Source organism: Zonotrichia leucophrys, chromosome 9, assembly GCF_028769735.1.
Source record: "Zonotrichia leucophrys gambelii isolate GWCS_2022_RI chromosome 9, RI_Zleu_2.0, whole genome shotgun sequence".
Taxonomy (NCBI): Eukaryota; Metazoa; Chordata; class Aves; order Passeriformes; family Passerellidae; genus Zonotrichia; species Zonotrichia leucophrys.
This window is the reverse complement of record NC_088179.1, coordinates 6,230,521-6,255,181: the sequence shown is the minus strand read 5'-3', so window position 1 is coordinate 6,255,181 and position 24,661 is coordinate 6,230,521. Positions and strand designations below refer to the sequence as shown.

The window sequence follows — 24,661 nt, the reverse complement described above, 5'->3', positions numbered from 1 at the left end:
ATATCCCATAGATTTATGAATTTTTGTTCTCAGGCTCATGTTCCAAAGATGATCTTTTAGCTTTGCCTTGAACAGTCAGGCTGAGAGATCAGAGGTGCAGGGATTGATTTGTAAGAAATGTTCATCTGCTGCCAGCTGGGTCATTTGTGTGACCTCATGCTGGCAGTAGTAGCTGCTCTGTTTCACCTCATGAGGTCTCATTTAGGCAGTCAGTGCACAGGATGAAGTATAGGAACATGTTGGAGTTGTAAGTACAGGAATAAAAGATGGAAACAAGTACAAGTATCTTGGCAAGTTTTACATTTGTTGTTTCATGTGTGCTTTGCATCCATCAGGTGCACCTTTCATTGCAGGGAGTTTGCAGGTGGGATGGGGAATTCTGGCAAGGTTTCCTTCAAAGTGAATTCTCTGGCTACAGTTCAGAATTGCTTGGTAATTTCTGTATCTTGTATTGATTCTGTGGTGGAGTCATACTTGACAACCATAGGCATACACTGGGAACAGAGTCATTTTGGAATTAAGTTATTTTTTGTCTGGTGTTCAAATGGCTTCCAAAATAGAGCTCTGTCCTGAGAGAGCTGCCCTTGTTTGGAACTGTCCTGGGCATTATGGCCAGGCCAGGGCACATTAATTGCTGTGTGAGGGATACTCATATTCCAGCTGTTGGGCATGTTCTGGATCATGGCTCCCTACCTGATCCAGCTGTTTTGGAATGGACTCCATGTGTGGCAGAGAAAAACTCAGCTCTTGTGGTTTAAATCTAATTAGGATCAAGTCAGCTCATTGATTTATTAACAGCACATAATTGACCTACAGCCAGTGCCACACAGCTCCAGGATAACTATCAGCTCTACAGAATGCAGGACCAGAATATTGGACATTTCTAAAATGTTAATGAACACCTACAGATTCCAAACTTGCCCTTCAGCTGATCACAGGTTACTGAAGTCTCCTTCCCAAGATACACACAAAGAGCTCTTGTTTCTCCAGGCTGTTACCAGGGGGTGAGGTGCCCCTCACTGTTCAATATCATTTGTAAATAGAGCCAAAAGGAGTATCTTTGATACGTTATTATCAGCATAAAAATGTATCAAAGACATTTTAGCAGGAAGGTGATAATAAATGGATATTTGAATTATTAAGAAAGTCCATATTCTCTGCCCAACAACAAAGATTTTACCCATTGAAAACAGCAGAGAGTTGGGGCAGAGTTATTTTGAAACACTTCTTCAAGCTGTCCTGTGGAGAGAAGGTGTCCTGTGGAGTCATCTTGGTGTCTAAAACTTGAAAGGAAAACTTGATTACTGAAAGGAAGGCTGCAGCAGGTATGAATGAAATGTGTACACTTTGAAATATCCACAGTCTGATGTTGTAACCTTTGGTCTCCCTCTGTGCATATTCAGTGGAGGCTGAGGCTGTGGGGCTGTTTGTGCCAACTGGTGCTCTTTGGGGCAAGCAGTGCTGTACTGGGGGAGAAAGCTCATCCTCCATGGCTTGTGGGAGCAGCCTGTTGTGGCCTGGAGGAAAACTCCTCAGGTGGAAAGGGGTTTGAGGGTGGTTCCAAGGGAAACTGGTCATTTCTCCCCTGGAGTTCTGTCATCTGTCAGTCTGGGGGAGCAGGGACAGTCCTGAGGCAGGAAATTTGGGGATTAGAGCAGACACTTGTTTCCACTTGGATTTCTTCAGCCATGTCCCAGTACCCAGGACATTGCACTGTGTGTATGTACTGAGAAGGAAATACTTGCAGGACAATAGAGTCCTAAAACTAAAACAGTACAAATAAAGCATGACTAGAGCAAACACTGAGAGGCAAGACAGAGGTTAGCCAGTTGTGGGTAAGCAGCAGCCAGAGCAGCCAAATGCTTGGCTATGAGAGTGTGATCAGTGGGCAGAGGACTTAGGAGACCTGATTTAAAAAGGGGTTTAAAGAGCAATGTGGTGACTTGGTGACTTTTCATATTTATATGGGCATGATGACAGAAAGCAGAAGAAGCTAAAGGGAAGAAAAATGTCACAAGGGACAAAAGGTTGGACCATTCTCCACAGTTGGAGTGGAAGCTGAGGGTTCTTCAAACCTGTGAAGTTGAAGTTAATACTGCAAATAATAAGAACTTTAGAAGAAAAGCTGTGAGCACATAGGGAGAAGAGGATGGGGTTTGGGTGATGAACATAGCAAAAGCACAGCATTTTAAAATTACTTCATTGGAATAAACAAACTTTAATTTAAAGCTGGAACGTACCTAAAGAATTGTAGACATGAGTCTTTTGAGCTCCTGGGTTTGGGTTTGGGTGGTGGCACAGACTCCAGCCCTTGCTCTCAGCAGCTCATTCTTGTTCCTGCCATGGAGCAGTTCAATTGCAGAGTTGTGACCTCGTGGTTTTGCCTAACAGCCAACAGAATGATCAAATGGTTTCGTGTCAGCTTTTCAGCTGAAGGCAGATCAGGTACTCACACCTCAGGAGCCTGGGCTGTGCACCCCAGAATGCTCAAAGACTTGGAAATCCTTTTTTTTTTTTTTTGTCATTTTCTCTGTTGAAAAAAATTCCCACTCTTCAGTAGTCTGGGGATTTCTCCAAGCTCACAAGAGTTCCAGATGGCTGCATTGCACTGCTCAGCTGGGCTTTCTCCTGCTATCTGTAACTTTGCAATATGAATCTCTATCATGCTATGCTGTCAGGAGAGAGGGTAATGAATATCATGTACCTGCTTGTTAGTCACTTTGACAGAAAGCAAAATGGGAGACACACTCATTCCCTTTTTAACCTGTATGTAGGTTTTTTCATGGCTTTAGTTTCTCTGTTGAATTCATGGACATCTAAATGGAAGGTAATTGCAATGGAAAGCAGAAAGCAGGAAGGTGACTGTAATCCCAGTGCTTGAAGGGGTAAATCAGGTGACTGTGTAACAGTGAACTGATAAGCCTGCCATCAGTTCTGGGTAGAATCTTGGAGTGGGAGACAGAAAACACAGTTGGTACAAGGCTGAAGGGCCAACAGCTCAGATTGGAAGAAACACATCCATTTCTTGTTGATGAAATTGCATTTTTGACTGAGAAGAAAATCAATTGAAACACCAGTGTCTCTAAGACATTAATACCACATTGCATTTTAGGTGCATGTTTGGATTTAATATAACTCATATTCAATAGCTCAAAACAGATCCATATATTAAAGAAAAAATGTAGGTGAGCAATCCTTGCACGGTGGAGTAGTTTCTGATGCATTCTGGCAGAGATCTGTTCTCTCCCAATAAAAGGGTCATTTTTATCAGTCATCTGGGAAGGCCCTGAAAATGGGCATGATATAGATCAATTAGTGAACAAAACACAATTTAAAATTTTTAAAAAGAGGCATCTTAATGCTGCCAAATGGGAGGTTTATATCCAAGCTGTGATTAGAATAGAGCAGAACTGTCTTAGAGATTCTGTAATACCAGGGTAATGCAGTGGCACCATGGCTGCATCATCAGAGAAAAACTGCTCAGGAATAGGAAGGTGAAGGAGTGCACAGACCTTGAGTGTCCATAGCAGCAAATCCCACTCACTCCATTGGAAGTGATGAGAAATTGAGAGCTTTGGGAACACTCTGGGTGCTTGGGCACGCTGGCAGTCCTGTGTTGTGCTGTGAACCAGCACAGGGAGAACATATGGACCACAAAAAGGCTCTGCAGTAAACACAGAACAACGAGAGCTCGTGGCAGGAAGCACAAGGAAAGCTAAAACCAGAACTGAGACACATGGGCTGAACAGCATCAGTGAAACATTTCTGCAAGGAAAACATTGCATGGGCACTATGTAGGTTCTTCACATTGCTTGGAGGTTGTTCTGCAGGACATTGCCTCTGAGAGGGCTGTCCTGGGGGAAGGTCTGCAGAGCAGGGCCCAGCCATCCTGCTGTGAATTCATCTCATTTCATTTCATTTGGGGTTCTTCTTTTCTTCTTGGTGATTGGTTCATCATCACTGTAAAACCAAGGCACTGTTTCTCTGTGTGTTCTTTTTGAATAGCTTATTTCTTTCACAGCTTTTTGTACAATGTATGAAGTCATCACCACCACTATTTCTTTATTTTGCTTCCTTCAAGAAACTTCTTACTAATTTTTTAATACTTTCTTTTTTAATCTTTACTCCAGGAGGACTTGTTGGTATTGAGGAAAACTGTGAAATCCTTCCTGGCTGTCTGCCAGCAGTGTCTATCAAATGTCAACACTCCAGTCAAAGAACAGGTAAAAGAAATGTCTGACTCTTAGAAAAGTGTGATTATTAAATTGTAGTAAAACTCAAGACAACACTACATCAAACTTAAAGTAAAATAATCTGTGCCTCTGTCTAATCTAAATAAATGTGAACAAGCAGCCCAGAAGAGCAGCTGTATTAACAGAACTTCCAAAGCACAGCTCATGACATATTAACTTTTGATTAACAGTGAGTAAGGATTTCCTGGATGCTCAGGCTCATTCCCAGCCCTCGTGACTTCAGGCATCCAACTCAGTCACCTCAGCTGAAAGACTTTTTCTGCAGACACTGCATTAAAAGGCAGTAGGCATTTCTATTTAAAAGGAAATAGGCACTACTGGAGGGTGGCTGAGACTTCAAATGGGCTGAATATTTTTGGGTTTTTTTCTCATTGAATCAAAGGGTTTGGTGAAATAATTAAATCTGTCTCTGCAGGACACAGTAGCTGGTTTGTTAGCTGAGGTTATGTGAATACACACTGATTTATGGCAATGACATTTGTCTACAAATGGCATTTCTATCAGACCTCCCCAGATTTTGCAGAGTATAACTAATAACTGGCCTGGGTTTTTTGCCTGTGGTATTTAAAAGATAATACTTGTCAAAAGGCACATTTATTTCTTTGAAAGATAGCTCTGCTTAGCATTTACTCTCTGTTCTTCAGATTGCTAACTATAAACATTAAATGCTCAGAGATGTCAGTAGTTTATGTAGTTCTAAAAGACTTGTGTGTCATTGGCTTCCAGCTGATTTTACTTTAGTAATTGTTTTTTAATATTCAGAGTAGTTACTCTTGGCATATTATATTAATATTGTATAATGTGAAAATATCTTCTAGCTGCATGCAAATACCTTCCAGCTCGAGCTGGACCTGCCATCCTTCCTGCCTCAGCAAATGGCAAATGTTCCTTGGCATTCCTGCTGTGGGTTTCTTCTTGAGGTGGATTAACATGGGTTTGTTCTCTTCCTGCCAGTGGCCACAATGGTTTTTTCATTGATAATTTAAACTTTGTTTAGAAGCTCCTGTGCAGTTCCCAGTTGTGGGGAAGTTTCCAAGCCTCAGCCAGACAAACCCACGCCCAGGCAGGCCCAGAGAGAGGGAGTGTCCTGGGCAGAGTAGGCTGGAGACTCCAGGGACCCATTCCAGCTGACTCTTCCATGATTTGCTTTTGTTTTCTTCCTTAAAAAGTATGTTTCTGTGAGTAGCAGGACTGCTACTTACTGCTTTTGTTTTTCTGGATTTTTTTTGAGAATTATGTGCAAATTGTCTCCCTACCATACTTGATCCTTGCTCCAGACATTCTTTCCAGACAAAGTTGATGTCCATATAAAAGGAAGGAAAACTGTATGAAGTATTTAGAGAAACAAGAGTGAAACATTTCAACTTTTCCATGAGTGTTTGAGGGAAATAAATATCCTGTGACTGAGCCCACTGCTGCCTTTATATTGGCCAGAACTCAGCACCAGCAGTGCATTACTCATCTGCTCTTTTTTAGAGGTCTGCATTAGGAAGAGCTTCAGTTCTGTTGAGTATCAGGGGAGTTTAGAGCAGGTGAGATCATCACTGGAATGAATCACAGCCTTTGGATAAAAAGGAGAAAAATCCCAAATTGCAACATCTGTTCCTAAGGTCTCAACAGAACATAGTTTACAATGATGTGCATCTGTTCTTGCCTGAGTGTAGCTCATTCAGATTTTATAACATACTCCCAGAAATGAGGGAGCCACTAGGAAGTGCAGCATTTACTGGGAAGTTCAGATTTTATTTTGGAAATTTGTAAAGTTTTCAGAACCTGAGGTTAAAAATAGAGAAGCTATGAATAAAAAGGCTTTGGAAATGTGCTGAATGTGATCAAATGCAGACAGCTGGCTGTGAGACCCAGCAGAAGCCATGTGGGGGCAAAACAGTGTTATTGCCATGCAGGAATGAGCCCTTGGAAGGAAGGAAGTTAATGACAGCTGCCTTCTTTCCTGTCTCAGGTAATGAGGATATAATAGTAATGAGCATAAATCATGGACAATTCTGCCCAAGTTGGCTTTTATCTGGATTTGAAAGCTGTGCAGACAAACTTGGTTCTTTTTTTGCCAGAGCTTTTGATGAAATTCTGCAAAAATGTCCTTGCTGTGGCTGTTTGTCTGTATTTTTGGGGTCTGACAGTGACTCAGCTGGAATTTTCCCTCAGTGTTGTTCATGTTTTTACTTGTTTGATTTTTTGACTGTTTATCAAAAGAGGTGTGTTCTCTTTACTACAAATTTTGCTGCAGGCCTTGGATCAGAGGTAGATTTAGAGTTCTTTTCCTAGAGAAGAAATGGAAGTTTAGTATGGGTGATGTGGGACATGGAGAAGGTCATAACCACAGTTCCTGACCTAGGAACCAAGGGCACAGCACTCCAAAGCAGAGGCAGCCATCATGGAATACTCTCACAGCACACAAACAGCTCCACCTGAGAACAGTTTAAGAAGCTGTTTAATAGTAGCAGGGGATATCTGGAAATTAGATCAATTGTACCTTATGTTTTCCTTTCTTGGCTTTTCTCTGCATTCATTCTCTTGTGCCTTGCAGGCTTTCATGCTGCTCTGTGATCTCCTGATGATTTTTAGTCACCAGCTGATGACGGGAGGTCGAGAAGGGCTCCAGCCTTTGGTGTTCAATCCAGACTCAGGCCTCCAGTCAGAACTTCTCAGTTTTGTCATGGATCATGTGTTTATTGACCAAGATGATGAAAATCAGAGCATGGGTATGTTTAGCTTTTTTTTCATACCAGACACAGAAGAAAGGAGAAAATAGAGTTTTCTGATCGGTTTGTTCAGATGTTTTCAGAAGTATTCCTACTTTTTGGAAAGTCACTACTCTGAAGCTTCTTATCTAAGTTGTGGAATATGCTTTTATTATATAATAACTATGTTTAAGATTTTATTTGTGCAGCTTATTTTTCATTCACAGAGTAAAGCCTTGCATGGGGACTTAATATTTATGGCATTGCCATTCAATGTTAATGCTTCTTACAACTGGATTTTACTTCCTGTTGTTCAGAGAATTGATTTCACATCTGAAAATCCAAGGCATGCAGAAGTATTGATGCTTCTGATTTTTCTTTTGTTAAATATTTATAGCTTAGTCACATTAATAGAGCCTCTGTGAAGGTTCTGTGTTTGAGAGGTTAAGCAAGAGCATTCAGCAAGAGTTCACTGTGGCTTTTCACAGGGTATGGGAAATAAATGACTCAGTTCCATGTGGATTATATCCAGGATCTCCTCAGGATTATGGAGAGCAGCTTTGGTCAGTGGTGTGTCATGTTCCTAAACTTCCCTGGAAGTTTCCAAGAAGGCAGGACTCAAGACTTACCACCTTTCATTTTAGCTTCTTCTCCAACAACCCTTCTTGCTTCATGTTCAAGAATTGATTTTTTGCTAAAAGCTCCCCTTTGATAATATTGTTTTAGAACTTAACAGTTACTTACAAAGATTCTGATGATGCTTTCAGAGGGAGATGAAGAAGATGAAGCCAACAAAATAGAAGCTTTACATAAGAGAAGAAACCTTCTGGCTGCCTTTAGCAAGCTGATAATTTATGACATTGTGGACATGCATGCAGCAGCAGATATCTTCAAACACTATATGAAGGTACAGGCCCTGCATCCTCCTGTCCCATTCCTTACTCCACTTTTTGGCTGCAGTGAATTCCTTTCCCCTCAGTGTACAAGGAGCACAAACCTCTGTGCTGGTGTCTGTTCACACCTGCTTCTTAAGGGGGGGTTGGATCAATGTCATGTTGTTGCTTGGAATTGGCAGCCATGGGTCACCTTCATCAAGTGCTTACTTTGGGGCAGGAAATGCTCTTTTGCTGGGTTTTCAACATGTTTGTTACAAAAGAAAATAAATACAGAAGTTCCCTACCTTATCACAGGGTTTGGTTTAAATTTTGATACTGAAATGTTGCCCCCCACTCACATCAAAAATGTGGATTTGAGCAACTGCTGCCTTTTCAAATCAAGAATTAGAAGTAATCTTTCTCTTGGGAAAACTGGAAGAAATTGTATAAGAGATTTTGATTAAAAGTTTTTGATTTTTTTTCACATTTGTTTTTAGTACTACAATGACTACGGAGATATCATTAAGGAAACCCTGAGCAAAACCAGGCAAATAGATAAAATCCAGTGTGCAAAGACACTCATTCTCAGTTTGCAACAGGTAAGAGCATTGATTTTTTTTGTTAGAAATGCCTCACTGCAAAAAGCCCTGGCCAGGATTTCCTCTGATGCACTTTACAGGGAAGCAGAAATGCTGCATTCCTTAGGACATTCTCTTCATTTTCCTGCTCCCAGTTCAGGCTGTCACTGCCCCTTGTGTCTCAGTAATCTCTGTCTCCATAGGCCCACACTGGCAAAGCTTGGGCAGGTAAAAATGGAAGGGAGGGAGAGGAGAGCCTTGGAGGCAGTTTGGTCCAGACTGATTCTTGGCATTTGTTTATTGATCCTGAGTCAACAAGAAGAATTAGGATGGCTTTTTCTTCTTAACATTTGCTGAAGTAATGCATCTTCCTTATACTTTGTCTAAATACTGATGAATTTTTCAAATTTCGAGCTAATTAAGTCTTCCAATACTGTTAGACATGTTTTTTCCCAGAAAAATTCTCTTTACATCACCCATAAATTACTGCCTGGTGATGAAATCTATCAAGCAACAGCACAAAGTGCACTAAATACCACTTAGGCCCTTGAAGTACCAGCTATAGCCATTGCACAGAGAAATTACTTCTGCTAATTAGATGCTTTCAAATGAGCTGGACCTCCCCAAATCCCTTCCTAAGGGATTTGCTGTAGCAATCTGGAAGCTGAGAGAGATCTGTGCAAACCTGAGAAAAACAGATGTACTTCCAGAAGAGTCAGAGAGTGTCAAAGCAGCCCATGTCTGTAAAACTTGGAGAGGAGGAAGCAGCTGCCACAGATCAGTCAGGCTGACAAAATTCCATGAAAAAAGTAATGAGAGGAGCTCTGCAAGTGCCTCAGTGACAGGTAGCAGCCAGTGTGGATTTGTCAAGGAGGAATCCTGTCCAATTAAGCTGCTGTCACTAATTACATGGTAACAGAGCTTGTGGAGATGAGAGAAACAGTGGCTGTAATGGAGCCTGATTTAATGTCCTCACTGGCACTGATTTAATGTCCTCACTGGCACTGTCTGCCAGATGCTCTCAGCAACCAGTGAGAGATGGGGTGTAAATGGCAGTGCCAGGAGAGGTAGAACTGGCTGGAAAAGCACCAAGCACTCCAGTACAGTGCTGGGAGAGCCTTGGAGGCAGCAGTGCTGGGCAAACAGGCACAGAGGGTACAGTGCAGGAGCTGCAGTTTGGATCCCCAGATTCAGAGCACCACCAGTCTGATGGGTGATGGGGGTGCTAAGAGAACAGCACGAGAATGCAGGAGCTTCTTGATGAGTTGGGAGAATGATAGATGGAATTTAGGGAGGGTGGGTGCAGAATTGCACCAAAATAACTCCACACAGGTACAAGATGGGGACAGCTGGCAAACAGCAGAGGGACAGAAGAAATTCTGGCAGGTGACAGGGACACCATTATGTCTCAGTCGTCACAAAGGCCATTCTCAGATGGAGCAGGTTTAGAACCCAAGCCTTTCTCAATAAAAGTGTTTCCCAGCTCACGGATATCAACCTCTGAACTCTCTCTGCAGCTGTTCAATGAGCTTGTTCAGGAGCAAGGTCCCAACCTGGACAGGACCTCTGCCCACGTCAGTGGCATTAAGGAGCTGGCCCGGCGGTTTGCCCTCACTTTTGGCTTGGATCAGATCAAGACAAGAGAGGCTGTGGCCACACTACACAAGTGAGTGGTGGTAAATAAACTGGATTTTTACACTACTTCTGTTCAGCATTCCCTTTCTCAGGATACATAATCTCAACAGGCAATTATATGGAATAATTCTGTATTTTTTTCTACTTTAATTAGAGGGGTCTACATGTATGTAGGCAGAAAGGAAACAAACTAGCTGCTACCTAATTATTGACTGGAATTTATTGGCATGGTTATCTCAGGTGGGTTGTGTGTAACAAGTGTGTATGGTCCTTTGTTCCACACTACTCTGGATTCTGGAGGAACCAAGGGCTGTTATCTAAAGATACTCTAAAAATCTTTTAAAGTACCGAAAATGTTTATGCAACTGCTGCATAGAAAAGCATGAAACGGTTCTGCTAAATTTAAATTATGACTTTGCCATGCCATAAAAAAGTTCAAATGCTGAGGTTTGGTGTCTCAGAGACTCAGTCCTTGACACCGAGATCAGCACGGTCAGGACGCACCAGGCACTGTCCTGAGCCAGGCAGGAGTCAGGGGACACTTGTGCCTTGCTGGGTGAGGGAAGGACAGTGCTCTCTTCAGTCAAGGTGACAGAGCAGAACGAGCGTGTCCCTGCTCTGGGGACTCAGTTCTCTGCTCTGGCTGCAGAGCTTGGCTCCTGTTTGAGCTGACACATTCCCTGGAGCTCCTGCCCTGGGCTGCTCTGCCCAGCTCCCTCTTACAGGGACTGGCCGTGTGCTTATCTGAGGGGTCTCACAAATCCACAGGGAACTCTGCATTCCCCTTTGTCCAAAAGCTGCTGTTTGCTGCTAATGGGGAATTACATTGTGATGGGACCTGAGGATTCAAATGGTTTCATCACACTCAGATTTGGGGCAACTTGTTTGGGTGTTGGGTTGGGCTTTTTGTTTGCTTTTTTGGTGTTTTTTTTTGTTTGTTTGTTTTTGTTTTTGTTTTGTTTTTTTTGTTTTGGTTTTGTTGTTGTTGCAAATGTCTGAACATGTTCATATTTCTGTACTGTAGAGATGGCATAGAGTTTGCCTTCAAATACCAGAATCAGAAAGGACAAGACTATCCACCTCCTAACCTTGCTTTCCTGGAAGTGCTCAGTGAATTTTCTTCCAAACTCCTGCGACAGGACAAAAAGACTGTGTAAGTAATGCTCTGTTTTCTTCCCTGGCCTCTGTTAATCCCTGCACTGTGGGTTCCAGCTCTTTCCTTTGAGGTCTCTACAATCGAACAGGGGCTACTGAAAGTCCCTGAGACATTTCACATACATACTTACTCATCTTTTTGTGTTTTAAAGTAATAAAACTAAATGGGAAAAGAAAAATCAGACTCGCTAATGAGGTGAGTTTGAGACCTCCCAAAACAATGTTATTTAAAATTTCTCATGGGATATTGAAAATAAAATGTCCCTATTTTTGCTAGAAGAAAAGAAATTTACACATCAGCAGTGCAGGGAATTTACAGGTTGTCACCACTGCAGAAACACTTTTCTGTCTTTATTTACAGAAATTGTAAACCTATATTTGTTGTTTCTTTTAATATATTGGAAGAGGACCCCAGTGAAACATCAGCCAAGCACTATGTGCCCAGTGTGGACCTAAATTCACTGAATAACTTTGTGACCAGTTTAGAAGTGCAGTTGCCAGATCTGCTGATTTATGGTTATAGGTGCCTTTCCAGTCAGTTCAGTGACCCCACTGAATGGTAGTCAGAAAGATCAACTGGAATGGCCTCAACTGATTCTTTCTGTCAGATCTTGCTGGGAAGGTTTGACAGATGTTTTTTCTGTGAAGACATTTCTTTTAAAGGACTTTTCTATTAGGGTTAACAACTATGAACATTACAGCTTTGCAGTAAGAAATGCAGCTTGGTTAACTTTGTATAATTTTTAATGTGTACACACTTGAACCAATTTCACTTTTTCATTGTATCAATAATTTCTCAAGTCAGTGAACACTGTAGGGCAAATAGTTAAAGGAGCCAGGGAATGGGATGATCCAGTTAGGCTGGCTTGGCACTCCATTTGTGCATCTGCTCTCCATTGTTATATCCTGGAATCTTGTCAGCCTCTATCCTCTTCCTCAGGACAGGACTTAAGGATAAAAGGATTTTATGGCTTGTCTTCTTAGCTGAGCTGTAGGTTCTCTGCAGGGTGGTTCAAGTGCCTCTGCCTGTTTCCTGTTGAATTTAGTGAAGTTGAGCCTTTCAGCAGGGTCAGCCCTTCCACAAGTTTCCAGTGTCTGACATTTAAAGTTACATCATGCTGCCCCTGACAGCTTCTGTTAACCTGAGCCTTTGAGTGAAATTCAGTTCTTTGGGACATTCTGTTCCTTCACCTTCCATGCTGCCATTTAAATTCTTTCTCAAAGGTTCCCCTGCCCACAAACACAACCAGTGGCTGTTCCTGCAGGAGTATAAGGATTGCTGTGGTGGAATATCTATACCTGGGCTATTGATCTCAGCTGAATCTGATGATCATGAAAATAAATAGGTCCTTTAGGGCCTGATCTGTGCCAGCCTGCTGTGCTGGGATGAGTTCAGCCCTGCCCCAGACCCCACAGGCTGTGGTGACCATGAGAAGGGTCAGCACAATTTGCTGACATGTGAGGATTCTGTGGAGGTGGCTCCACTCCTGCCCAGAGTGCTCTACTGACAGGACAGGAGGGGGATGCTGGATTTGCCCTTTTCTGCAGCTCCTCCAATCCACAGGGACCTCTCCCCCACCACAGGGGCTGCCTGTGTGCAGGAAGGTCCATGACCACCATCTGCTGGAGAAGTCTCATGTTCAGCATCCCTTCCCTCCCTCCCGGCCCAGAGGCCCTCCCCAGGCTCAGCAAAGGACTCTTGGCTGCAGCCAGAAGTGCTCTGGAGCCCTCAGAGGCTCAGGAACACGTGGCTGCCTGCCTGCCCAGCTTCTCCAGCTTGGCTTCCCTGCCTCAACCCCCAAATCACCACCTGAGGGCCTGCAGGTGTCAGGGCACTGCTCCAGGACACCCTTCCTGACAGGCTCCAGCACACACTGCTGTTCCCCAGGGCTCCTGCTTCCTTCTGCTGGGCTGCTGCCTCTTTCCTCTGGGCTAGAAAAGGGAGAAGCTTCCGGTTTGGGAGTGATGCAGCCACACTGACTTAATTTTGTTTTTCTAGCCTGTTAATCTGGCTAATCGTTTTATGAGTAACCTTCAGAAGTGGTGATAACCATTGATGGATTTATTCAAATCTATGGATTTCACATAAAACTGTTCATGTAAGGTGCCAGACTCATACAGCTGCAGGAAAAGAGTTTGTACTAACACTCTGTTACAAACCCATTAAGGCAGATACAGGCAGGGAAATCCTGAGGAACTAATGCAGGACAGAACAGAGGAGATTGTCCTTATTGGCACTTATTTCCACTTATTTCTCTCATAGACACAGTTGGCTTAGATGGAACCCTGACTTTTGGGTGGGTGTCAGGTGAAGTAGAGCCTCAGCATGGCTGAAGTCCCCTGAGCTCAGAGTTGATAGGAAGTGCCCGTGTGAAGCTCCCCCAAATGCTGGGCAGATGTCTCAAGTTTGGCATCCAGGCAGTAAAGAGCTCCCAAGTGGTGTCGTTTTCCACCTTCACAATTTGGCCATAAACCTGCAATCTGGTTCTATAAATTCAAGCTGGAGGCAGAAAAACTTCTTCCTTTCCAAGACTCTTCTGCAGGTAGATTCTCTGAAGCCATGAAGAGCTCAAGTGGCACAGTTGGGTACCATAAAATAGAGAACACACTAAGACTTTTCCCATTGCTGCCAGGTTTGGGAATTAATATACACATGGAAAAGGGAAGGGGAAGCATTGACAATATTCAATAAAAGAGTAGACAGGAACCTGCTGTTTCTTGAACCAAGTTATGCCATTCACTGAATCAAAAAACTGATGTGATGTTACCCTCCCATGAGCAGTGTGGCTCCTGGGCCTGTTCTGGGGCTGGGCTGTGTAACAACTCTGAGCTGCCATGAGCTACAGAGGAAATCCTGCCTTTCCATGTGGAATGTGTGGAGTTGACTCCCACTGCTGGCAACCTGGCAAGGTGGTGTTAAAGGAAATTGTGACTGAGGGGTGCAGGAAGTGATGCTGAAGTACCTGAGTCCTCTTACCAAACTTCTGAACGTTTGGCTCTGCAGCCAAACTCATCAGAATCACATTTATAGATTTGCTTGTTCATTTTAGAGATTACATCTGATTCCATAATTAAATAATCAATGGAAAAAGAAAACAGTTTCTATGCCCTCCAGACAGGAGGGAGTTGTTGGTTCCTCCTTTCAGTGAACATGTGTGCACTGGACTTTTCATGGCAGTGGAGCAGGTGTTCAAATTTCTTATGAAAAAAATAAATGCCTGCATTTGACTAACCCATTTCTCTTGTTCCAGGATGCCAAGGGACATCCTGCATCCTTGCAGCAGTGGCTCTGGTGCAGCCTGGCCGCTGACACAGCAGCCATATCTGGGTGTCTGTGGGGAGACTGCTGCACTCTGTACCCCTTGTCTTTCCTTTCCAGGCACACCTACCTGGAGAAGTTCCTGACAGAGCAGATGATGGAGAGAAGAGAGGACGTGTGGCTGCCGCTGATCTCGTACCGGAACTCGCTGGTGACGGGCGGCGAGGATGACAGGATGTCCGTGAACAGCGGCAGCAGCAGCAGCAAGGCCTCCTCCGTGAGGAACAAGAAGGGCCGACCCCCCCTCCACAAAAAGAGAGTGGAAGGTTTGTGAGGGCACAGGGCACTGGCAGGCTGGACACTCAGGAGAGGGGACTTTACCAGTTCATGCAGAAACACGTGATATTCTGGATGAGGCACAACCAAGGCATCTGTTCTGCTGGATGTGTCTTTAATGGAAATACCACCACAGCTCCCTGTTCTTGTTTGTCTTGACCAAAATTGGCAATCAGAACTGTTGAAAGGTGTTACTGCTGGTGTCTGTGGAGTTACCTGCTCTTTCTCACTCCTGGAATGCTGGATTTCTGCCTATGGTTCCCTCTGGGGAGTTGTTAATTCTCAGGGATTTGGAATGGATTCCAGGCAGAAATTCTGATAACAGATCTCTGTTGTTGCAGGGCCATTGGGAACAGTAAAAAGACACCATATTTGTTTAAAATAGTACTGATAATCTAGTCTTGTCTGCATTTACTCTTTCTGGGACCTCAGATGTGTTCATCAGGAATCTGGCTGTGATAGCAAATTTCTTACAAGGCTGCATCTGTTCCTGGTCAATCTGTGTGCTGTAGCGTGGACTTCTGTGAATGCTAATTTGCTGTTCTAATATACAGTAGATGTGAGTGGGATCTTAAACTTCAGGGGTTTTTCCAAGTTCAGGAAAATGGCAGGAATCCCTCAGTAAGGAATATAGTGCCCATTTGCCTGAATATACAGCAATTTCCCATAATATTCCTCAAAAGTTTGCCCATGCAGCCAGGTCCATTCTCCACTGCAGCTCATGGTCCCTGCACCAGGTCCTTCTCACAGCCAGCCTCAGGTGTAGGTACATGAAATACTGGCTCCTTTCTTCAGGCACTGTTTTCCTTCTTTCAGGATGCCAAGATTTTCACAGAATTCACCTACTGAGGTTTTCTTCTTTCCTCTTGTTGCCATTTTCATTCTATTCTACTGTATTTTACTAATGTCTTATTTTTTTTACCCTGGGGGGTGTAGTAGCATCTTTGTCTCCAAGTAAGGCAAATCTCAGGCTTAAGATGTAGTTTTTGGGTTTTGCTTATCTCATGCTCTTATGTGTCACCCTCTTTCAGTGATCAGTAGAAGGGAGAATTGATTTCCAACACTTTCCATTTGAGAATCTCCCTTTTCTGTTTTTGGTTCTTTAATTTCCACCCTAAAGGATCTAACAGCAGAAAGGTCACTGCAGAAATTACTGGGGCATCAAAGAACCATATCCAGTCCCCTCTGGTTCCTTTCTCACCTAAATCCAGCACAGACTGGCTTGGAGAACATTCCCTGTTGCTTCTGAGAGGAAATGTGCCCTGTGCCATTTCTTCAAGATGCCTTAAGGAAATCAACATGTTTTTTAAATAAAATTCCTAACATAAAAATGATTGAAATGTAAAATTGAGAATAAATAGGCAGCTTTTTAGACATTTATGCCTAAAGGGTAGTAAAAGGCAATGGAAGGGTGAACAGATCCGTGGAGATCCCCATCTACTTTTCTCACCACGCATTTCCTGTTAGTAAATCTGTGATCTTGTAATCTCTGTTGTCATCTCCTGTCTTTCACTCCAGCAACTGAATTTTTTGTGTGTTTCTCTGGCTGCACACTTCCTGCTGTAACCCATTCTCAAGTCCTCCCTCTTCCCTCCTCTCTGCTTTGCTTCCTTCCCAACATAAGCACAGGATCCCAGCTAGACCATCAGTCATCTTTATCTCATTTTTATTGCTAAGTGTCCCCTCCCTGCTCCACTCCAGTGGTTCTGACAGTTCTAAAGATCTGGAGTGACCAGATTTGGGGGTTTGTGCTCCACCTTGTCTTAGCTTTTAACTGTATCTTGGTTGCTGTAGGTGCATGAGATTAACAGTCTCCAACTGTAAGCTCAGGAATCGGGAATTACCTTGGTTGTTTATGTTCAGGATACCCAGCAGCTGCTGCAGTATGACTTTGTTTGCAATGGGGTTTGTGTTTGTTCCCTTTAGATTGTTGTTATTGCTGGGAATAGAGGCTAGTAATACTTAAAATAACAGAATCTAAAATTAGAACTGAAAATCTTACATTTCCAAGCATTTATCCAGGTGATCCCTCAGTCACACTTGTTTGAATGCTGCCCTGCATGTGGTCGGAACTGAGCAGTGATTTCAGTGTTCTCTCTCCAGATGAGAGCCTGGAAGGCTCCTGGCTGAACAGGAATGAGAACATCCATACTCCAGGGACACTGCAGACACCTCAGCTCACCTCCACTGTCCTGAGAGAGAACACCAGACAAATGGGAGAGCAGATCCAGGAGCACGAGTCGGAGCAGGGATCTGAACAGGATTTTTTACACAAGTAAGTCTTGGAATTTCAGCATCAGGTACAGTCAGGCAGGCAAAGGAATTGCTTGTGGTTTATAGGGATATTGTCAGCCTGTGGCTCCAGATATACAGTGTTGATTTGCAAAGCCACCTGGAAATGCCTTGGCCACAGCTCAGCAACACTTGGATTGTCTTCAGGTCCCAGAAAAATATGTTGTAATGGAATAATAGTAGAAATTCCTTATGTTAAAACTATCCATATAGCCATACAGTTGTGGTCAAATCATCCTAGTGCTTCTGTCCCAGGCTGGGTGGAATTGTTTCTTTGGAAGACCTGTAGATACTCTCTTTTCTTTCCCCCTGCCTGATATCAGAGTTAAGGTTCTCCAGACATCCTGACTGATATTTTCTAAATTTCCAGCTGCTGAGCTAGTAATTCCTGATTTGAGGTAATTGCCCTAAATGATATATTCTTTTTGTCCCTTTGCTCCCATTTTATCACCTCCATTTAGAGGGAAAACACTGGTTATTTTCTGTCAGTGGGTGTTGGCAGCAGGTGAGCACAGGCTGGCTGTGGGTCACAGGCTGCTGGTGGCATCAGCAGGGCAGCCTGGAAGGTATTTACACATGGGTGAGGTACTGGCCCTTAAGTTGTAAAAGCCATTTGTTTTTCACATTGTGTGACATTTTTGTCACTTACTAATTTGGATCCATTCTTGCTCATATTTTGCCTCATCTGACACACTAAAGTACTATTTAATAACAAACTTTAGAGGTGCTCCTGCTCCAGGTGCCTGCCCCTAATGGAGGAGCAATGTCAGTGTTTCCATACCTGCTTTTATTGCAAGTTAATTGATTTTTTGTGCACATACAGTGAGAGGAGACAGACTGTGGAAGGGAATCCAGAAGATGTGTACAATGATGGATGGGATTTAATTATCCTAATCTGAAGCATGGCCAGACACAGAACTTGGAGACAGAAACTGCCCCAGAACAGGCAGCTCAGAACTGTGACTGCTCTGGGTCCTAACTTACTCCCTGTGTGTCAGTCCCCAGATGCAGATCTCGTGGCTGGGCCAGCAGAAGCTGGAGGATCTCAATCGAAAGGACAGGACAGGAATGAACTACATGAAAGGCAGAAGTGGCGTAAGGCACGCAGTGTAAGTGCTCACAGGCTGCTGCCCTCAGCACCATGTGCAGGACTCCACAGTGAAATGTTCCCTTTCCTGCTCCTTGCCAGTGGTTTCTGTGCCATTTCACCCTTGTGGGAGAGCAGAGGGACAGTTTGTAGTGCTGGGATGGATCCAGCCCAGCACTGCCGTTCTCTGCCTGTGGCCAGACACCAGGCCCAGTGAGGGTGCAGTTCCCCGTTCCTCAGAGGGTTCCATGGTTTGTGTGCTGTGGAATTCCCTGGGAGCTCTGCCCATCAGCCAGTTCCTGTGGCTGTGCTCTCCATCCTTTTTTGCCAAGGTGTCCCCCTGTGCAGTAATGGAGGGAACACACATGGGTGAACACTGGGGCATCACATGCTCTGTGCTGGTCCCACCGAGTCCTTCAGCACAGGGGCTGGAATCCTCACAGCCTTTGGAACTGGGCTTGAAGGCCCTGCTGGGGTCCCAGGGCTTTACCAGTGACCCTGGCAAACAGTGTCACTCCTCCTTGGTAAAAGGGCAGGCAAACACAGGAGCAGTTACTGCCCAGTAACAACTGCAGTTGCTGATCATAGTGCTGTCAGTGGGACTCGCTGCTTCAGCCTGGGCCAGGGTTTGGGGAGGGGAGTTCATGTGTGATTTTCCTCTGTTTGCTATTCCAGAGAGCCTGCTGGCTTTACCCTCAGCATCAGCATTAAATGATAGATTTGAGCATTCTTTTTAATGACAAAGATCAGGCCTAGGAAGTTTTTTAGCCCAGAAATGACTGACTCTCTCTTTAATCAGACGAGGTCTAATGGAAGATGACGCTGAGCCCATCTTTGAAGATGTAATGATGTCCTCACGAGGCCAGCTAGAAGACATGAATGAAGAATTCGAGGACACAATGGTCATTGATCTGGTCAGTAAATCTTTTCAATGGCAAGTTTAAAACAGTTGAAAGCTAATTTAAAAGGAATTTTAGAAGTGTAAACAAAAATTTCCAAAATTTTGAGTCTGGCCTCCAGTTGTCCGAACATTAGAGTGGGAATGATGTGAGCACTTCCCAGAGCCTCCTGCTGCAGGCTTGAGCCCAGTGGGTTTGTTCCAGAGCCACACAAGGAGCATTGCTTAGTGCTCCTTCTTCCCAAGACTGTGTTCTTGGGCAGCTTCTGGCAGCAGCAGCAGCATCACACACCTCAGACTTGTCAGCCCACAAGGATCAGGTTGAGTTACAGGCTGTGCTGACAAAGCTCTTTATTGCATCCATGATGTGTCAGACTGGCACAGCCAAGGGGTCTCTCTCTTTCCCTTTCCTGGTCAGTTTGGTTTTGAGGAGGTGGGCTGGGCAGAGGATCCTTACTCGAGGTCTCAGTAGGTCACAGCCAGAGGGAGCACAGGCACTGGTGTGTGGATGGGAGCTCCTTAAACAGGAATTGCTCCCAAACAGGTCCCATCATCATTGGCAGCCTCAGTCCCTTCCAGTTCTGTTCTGACTGCTTGGAGAGGTTCCTTGCAGCACTTACAGCCTTAACTGGCATCCCCTCTGGAATGACTCCTCCATTGTAAAATGGGATAAAGGAGCAGTTTGCTTTACACACTTCACCATTTTTATGGCTTTTTCTCCTTTCACATCCAAACAACAAGCCCTAGGTTATATTAGGACTGGGCTACAGTGTCTTGGGAAAGGCTGCTGCATAGTGAGGTTATTGCCAGCACTCATTTAATTACCAAGTAACATCCCAGGCAAGGAAGGAGTTGATGAAACCAGTGAGGCTCACACTTACTCCTGTGCTTGTGGGGAAGGACACCACAAAGGGTTTAAGCCTCAGAAATAGTTCAGTATCTTCTGTACCCTTTCTGCTGGTTAATCCATTTTTGACCATGTCAGAGCTCGTTTCACTATGAACTTGAAGCATAGAGAGTTAAGAGGGAGTTTCTGTGCAGTCTGGCCTAGAGTCCCAATACAGAGACATCCTTAAGGCAGCAGGAACCTTGGGCAAGCCCTTAACCCTGAGCACATAGTTAGAGTCCATCAGCTTTTACCGTTCTTTCAATAACAAAGAGTGGAGGGAGCGCTGTCCTGTGTTTGCCCCAGAGGTTTCGTGGCACAGGGGAAGGTGGGGCAGGGACAGGGCCCTGTGGCAGGCAGGGCTCTGTGTGTCCCGTGCTGTTCCAACCCCTGTGTGTTGCAGCCGCCGTCGCGGAACCGGCGCGAGCGCGCGGAGCTGCGGCCGGACTTCTTCGACTCGGCGGCGATCATCGAGGACGACTCAGTAAGGGCTGGTTCCTTTGCTTGCTTTGAGCTCTGCTTTGAGTGTCCCACCCCAGTAACCGCTGTGTTTTCCCCCTTTGCAGGGATTTGGCATGCCCATGTTCTGAAGTCTGGCGAAGACCTTTTACAAACTTGGAACTCTATTGTTTAGAGCTAGAGGCCTATATACTGTGATAGCTTGTATGAAAACCACATTTTTGATGTGATACGGTTTGATTTTTAACCAAATGATTGAGGTCAACCCCTTGGTGTAGTGACGGAGAGAAGAGGAGCTTCTTAATGACACACGGGAATGTTGGCCAATCCAGTCACCTCAGAAGGGCTGACCTAAAAAATCATTTGTATCCCTGTTCTTGACTGTCCTAATACGGATTTTTTTTTTTCTGGATGAGGAGGAAGTTTTAAATTGTTAAGACAGCTGTCAAAATAAACACTGTTCTACATATGTTTTCTGAAAACAACATTGAGTGAAAACAGAACTTTTTTAACTTTATTTTTCTGCTGTACAATTTAAAACGGTTTTAACATTTGCCTTTTTATGTTTTCAAAGCTAGCCATTTTTATTAAACCTATGCCTATCAGCCACTGACTAGCAAGGCTGCTGTAAGCAGGTCGTTCTGGCTACAGAAAAGTGTTTTGGAACACACTGGATTTGATTAACATTATGGTACGCTTATGTCCTCTCATAGGCATGGAGAAGAACACTCTCAGAGAAGAGGTTAGAATTCTAATGACGTGCATCTCTGCCAAAAAATTTCAGATTCTGATATGATAAACCCAGATTTTATACTCTTGAGAAGATTTATTTTTATTTATAATGGGACATAAAGTAAGAGATGTCCATGAAGCCACTTTTCCAACAGATGCTGTGTAACATTCATTTTATATAGCACATGGGGACACAAAACCAGTAAATTTTCTATTGGTACTTGCTCTGTGCATTTTTAGCAACTTATACCAGCAAATAAAGTATTCTCAGTAAAACACACAAATGGTTCTCAAGTAATCACTTTGCTGTTTTTACTACCTACTTCAAGCCTGCCAACACAAGGTACATAAACAGCAACTTTCCTATTAAAAAAAAATAGTTCAAGGGTGGGGGAAAGGATCACTTTAGCATACTAAAAGTAATTTTAACTGTACCATAAAACAGAGTCTACTTTCCATGCCGTAAATACCCTTTTCCGCTATTTTTGTAAATTAATTTTGCCAGTTAGAAGTACTGTATGTGCTGCATAGAAATTTGTGCTTAGATGGTGAAGTTCTTAAGCTTACAATGGACTACAGCTACATTTTCAGTGTTAACTGTGCATATTGAGAGTAATTCTTTGGAAAAAAATATGATTTTTCAAAAAAGCTAAAAACATCAAAAAAAATTCCAAAAAAACCCCAAAGCATTCTCAGCTAATTCATTGTACTAAGATATTTTTCAATGTCTTCAATAATTTGGAATTTCATTATGCTTCGATTTTATGACTCGATGTAGTAGCTGCTCCTTACCCAGCCTGGCCTGGCACCAGCAGTGCTGGCCCTCCACAGCTCCAGATCTCCAACAATTGGCCCCAAAAGCTTCATCTTTCTGCACTCAGTAGCAGCTGGGATACAAAGCAGACTGACCCACTTGGAGCACAGCAGTTTCAGAGGTGCTTTGGTTTTAGCAACTGCAGAATAATCCCGGAGCTTTTTCTGTTTCAAGCTTTCTGGACACCAGCCCAACCCCTCAGTGCCCAGCACGGGCAGGGAAAGAGCCCAGACTGACCCAGCCCAGCACCTCACCCAGCTGAGCTTGGCTCTCACAACACCTGCAGTTCTCAGACACGGTTGCCAAAAATGTTTGACCAGGTAATTCAGCCATTCCTTAGTGTGGGTTGGGGATCTATTAATCCAAGAAGTAGCTGGAACTTTATAAACCCTGTTACCTCCCTCTGTGCACCCCCACGGCCTGGGGGCAGGAATGGCTGCAGGACCTGTCCCAGGGTCACTCTGTGAGCATGGTGGCACAACAGATGCTGCCCAGTTTGAGTCAGAGTCTCAGACAAACCTTGTGCTTCACAGTCCTCTGTGTGGAAAACTGATTCCTAATTTAACATTGTAGAATACTGTATAACAAACATTTATTATCATGGTACCTGCAATGGGTCTCCAGTTCAGTTTGCAGTCAATAGGTTTTTGTATTATGAGTGTCTCCTTGATTGGTTTTGCTAGTAATTCTGTAAATTGTACATTTACAATATGAGGTTTTTTTTCCTTTTGTACAATTTAAAACTGATGCTTCACCTTTCATTTAATAAACTATTCAAAATCATGAGTATGATGAGCACCCTCTTCACTATAGTTTTTTTTAAGTGCTTGTTTGGACCATCACATTTTGTCATCCCATGTAGTAGTAGGAATTCAAGGAGTTATTAAAGGCAAAACTGACAGGTAGCTTTCATGTAGTCCAGGCTTCACAACCAGACCTGTACCCCACTCCCTCACCCACTCAGCCTCCAGAGTGATGGAAACCCTCTCTGGGCTTCCTTCTCCCCTCCACCATCATGTGGTTTGGTTGGGAGGGTAGAGGGGTGGTGAATGTGGGATTGCTGTAAATCTGGGAAGGCCCCACCCCAGATGCAAGAGCTGCACTGCTAAAACTTACAATTTCTTGAAATGCCACAAGGTTTGAGAAGACCTTCTCTCTTCTGCCCTAAACATCTGAAGTGACCTGGAGTCTGTGGGAAGAAACTGCCATGGCAAAGGCTTCAAAGTTCTAACAACCAGCTGGGCTAAAGGGAGTTTCACAGATTCCTGAAACAAAATGTCCATGTTACTCCCATGTCTCAGGGAGCAAGGTGCTATTTTTGTCCAACCCATGAAAGATTTCATCTCTCTAGTGCTAAAGAAAACTGACTGCTTTATCACCTGGCCCACTTCCTAAGGAAAAATCACTGGAGTCATGAAAAGGAACAAGATGCAGCTGCTGAGGCACAGGGATGATTCCAAGTCTCAACTACTCCCAAGACAAGAGTCTGAAAGCTCAGTCTCCACATGCTTGTAAGTTATGGCAACTCCTGCACTGAGGAACACAGTAAGTAACTTGCCTTGCTGCTAAGTTCAAGGGCTACACATTATTTAAGGGATTTTATTTTGTACCTCTTGTTTTTTTAGGTGACTGGACTTCAAGGAAATTCTCAGAAGCCTCATCAGAGCAGCTTTCAAGCCTGTTTCCAGCATGTCCTGCTAGAGCAACTGCCTGTTTGGAAATGGAGAGGATCTAAAAGCCCAATTCTTGTGCTGGCAAGAGGTTGGAGTCTGTAGCAATACTGAGGTTAGGAAACAACTAACAAAGCTGTACTTTCCTCTCTATGACAAGTGAGTTTCTCATGGATTGTTTCCTGACTCTGGGCAAGCTGAAGAAGCTCTGTATGTATCCCTTCATCTCACAGCTTCTGCCTCTAAACCAGCTTTACCTTTGACAAATCTTCTTGGGCATTATAAACCCTTACAGTTTTCTCACAGTTAACGAGGAACTCCCACCATGGCCATGACACCCCCCACAGTAACATCTGAATTTACCTTCCCCTGTTGCAGCCAGCTCTGTTCCCTGGGACAGCACCAGGAGCCTTTTCACACAGAAGCCACACAGGACAGCCAGTGTGTCTGCAGCCTGAAGCTGCTGCCTCCCTCCCATGCAGCCAAACACCTGGGGAGCTGGAACTTGTACTGCTCCTTTTATATGGTGCTTTTAGATGATGTTCAGCTGTTGCTTTCCCCCCCAGGTAGAGGCTCAAGCTCCACAGCTCCACTCACTGCACCTTGCTGGGAAGAGAAGCTGCCTGGGCCACGGCTGTCCTAGCTCTGCTCCTTCAGGCTCGTGCTGGGTGTGAGCAGCAGCAGCTGCAGTGCAGGTAGGGAGGCTCTGTCACACAACAAATCCAGTTACTCAGGGCAGCCAGGTGCCCACAGCAGCAGCACTGAATGTGACAGTGGCTGTTCCTCACTGCCCTGGGGCTGGAGGGAAGCTGCAGCTTCCACTGAGCAGGTGAGCACAGGCCCAGAGCTGATCAGAGTAACACCTCCTGCAGTGGTTCCTGGCCAGGCTGGCAAATGATCCCAGAGAATGGAGGCTGGAAGGGCCTCTGGAGGTCTCTGTTCCAGCCTCTGCTGAGGGGGGAGGGTATGCATGTCCCACCAAAACCGCCCTTTTTTGTCTGCAGTTCTTAAGAGTGGACTGGCTGTGCCTCCC

At 44.2% G+C, this 24,661-nt stretch overlaps 1 protein-coding gene across 3 annotated transcripts in view; it reads left to right on the top strand.

Annotated features, from left to right (window-relative positions):
• The window catches only part of STAG1 (STAG1 cohesin complex component), a 151,510-nt gene extending 128,757 nt beyond the window's left edge, over positions 1–22,753 (top strand). For all 3 annotated transcript variants that reach the window (XM_064721164.1, XM_064721165.1, XM_064721166.1), the window contains exons 23-34: positions 4,131–4,223; positions 6,799–6,973; positions 7,720–7,859; positions 8,325–8,426; positions 9,923–10,071; positions 11,065–11,193; positions 14,575–14,780; positions 16,894–17,065; positions 18,081–18,191; positions 18,969–19,083; positions 20,357–20,437; positions 20,520–22,753. In XM_064721164.1, coding sequence (XP_064577234.1) covers positions 4,131–4,223; positions 6,799–6,973; positions 7,720–7,859; positions 8,325–8,426; positions 9,923–10,071; positions 11,065–11,193; positions 14,575–14,780; positions 16,894–17,065; positions 18,081–18,191; positions 18,969–19,083; positions 20,357–20,437; positions 20,520–20,543 — 1,497 coding nt within the window. In that variant the 3' untranslated portion in view covers positions 20,544–22,753. The remainder of the gene's footprint in view (positions 1–4,130; positions 4,224–6,798; positions 6,974–7,719; positions 7,860–8,324; positions 8,427–9,922; positions 10,072–11,064; positions 11,194–14,574; positions 14,781–16,893; positions 17,066–18,080; positions 18,192–18,968; positions 19,084–20,356; positions 20,438–20,519) is intronic.
• Positions 22,754–24,661: the final 1,908 nt, after the last annotated feature.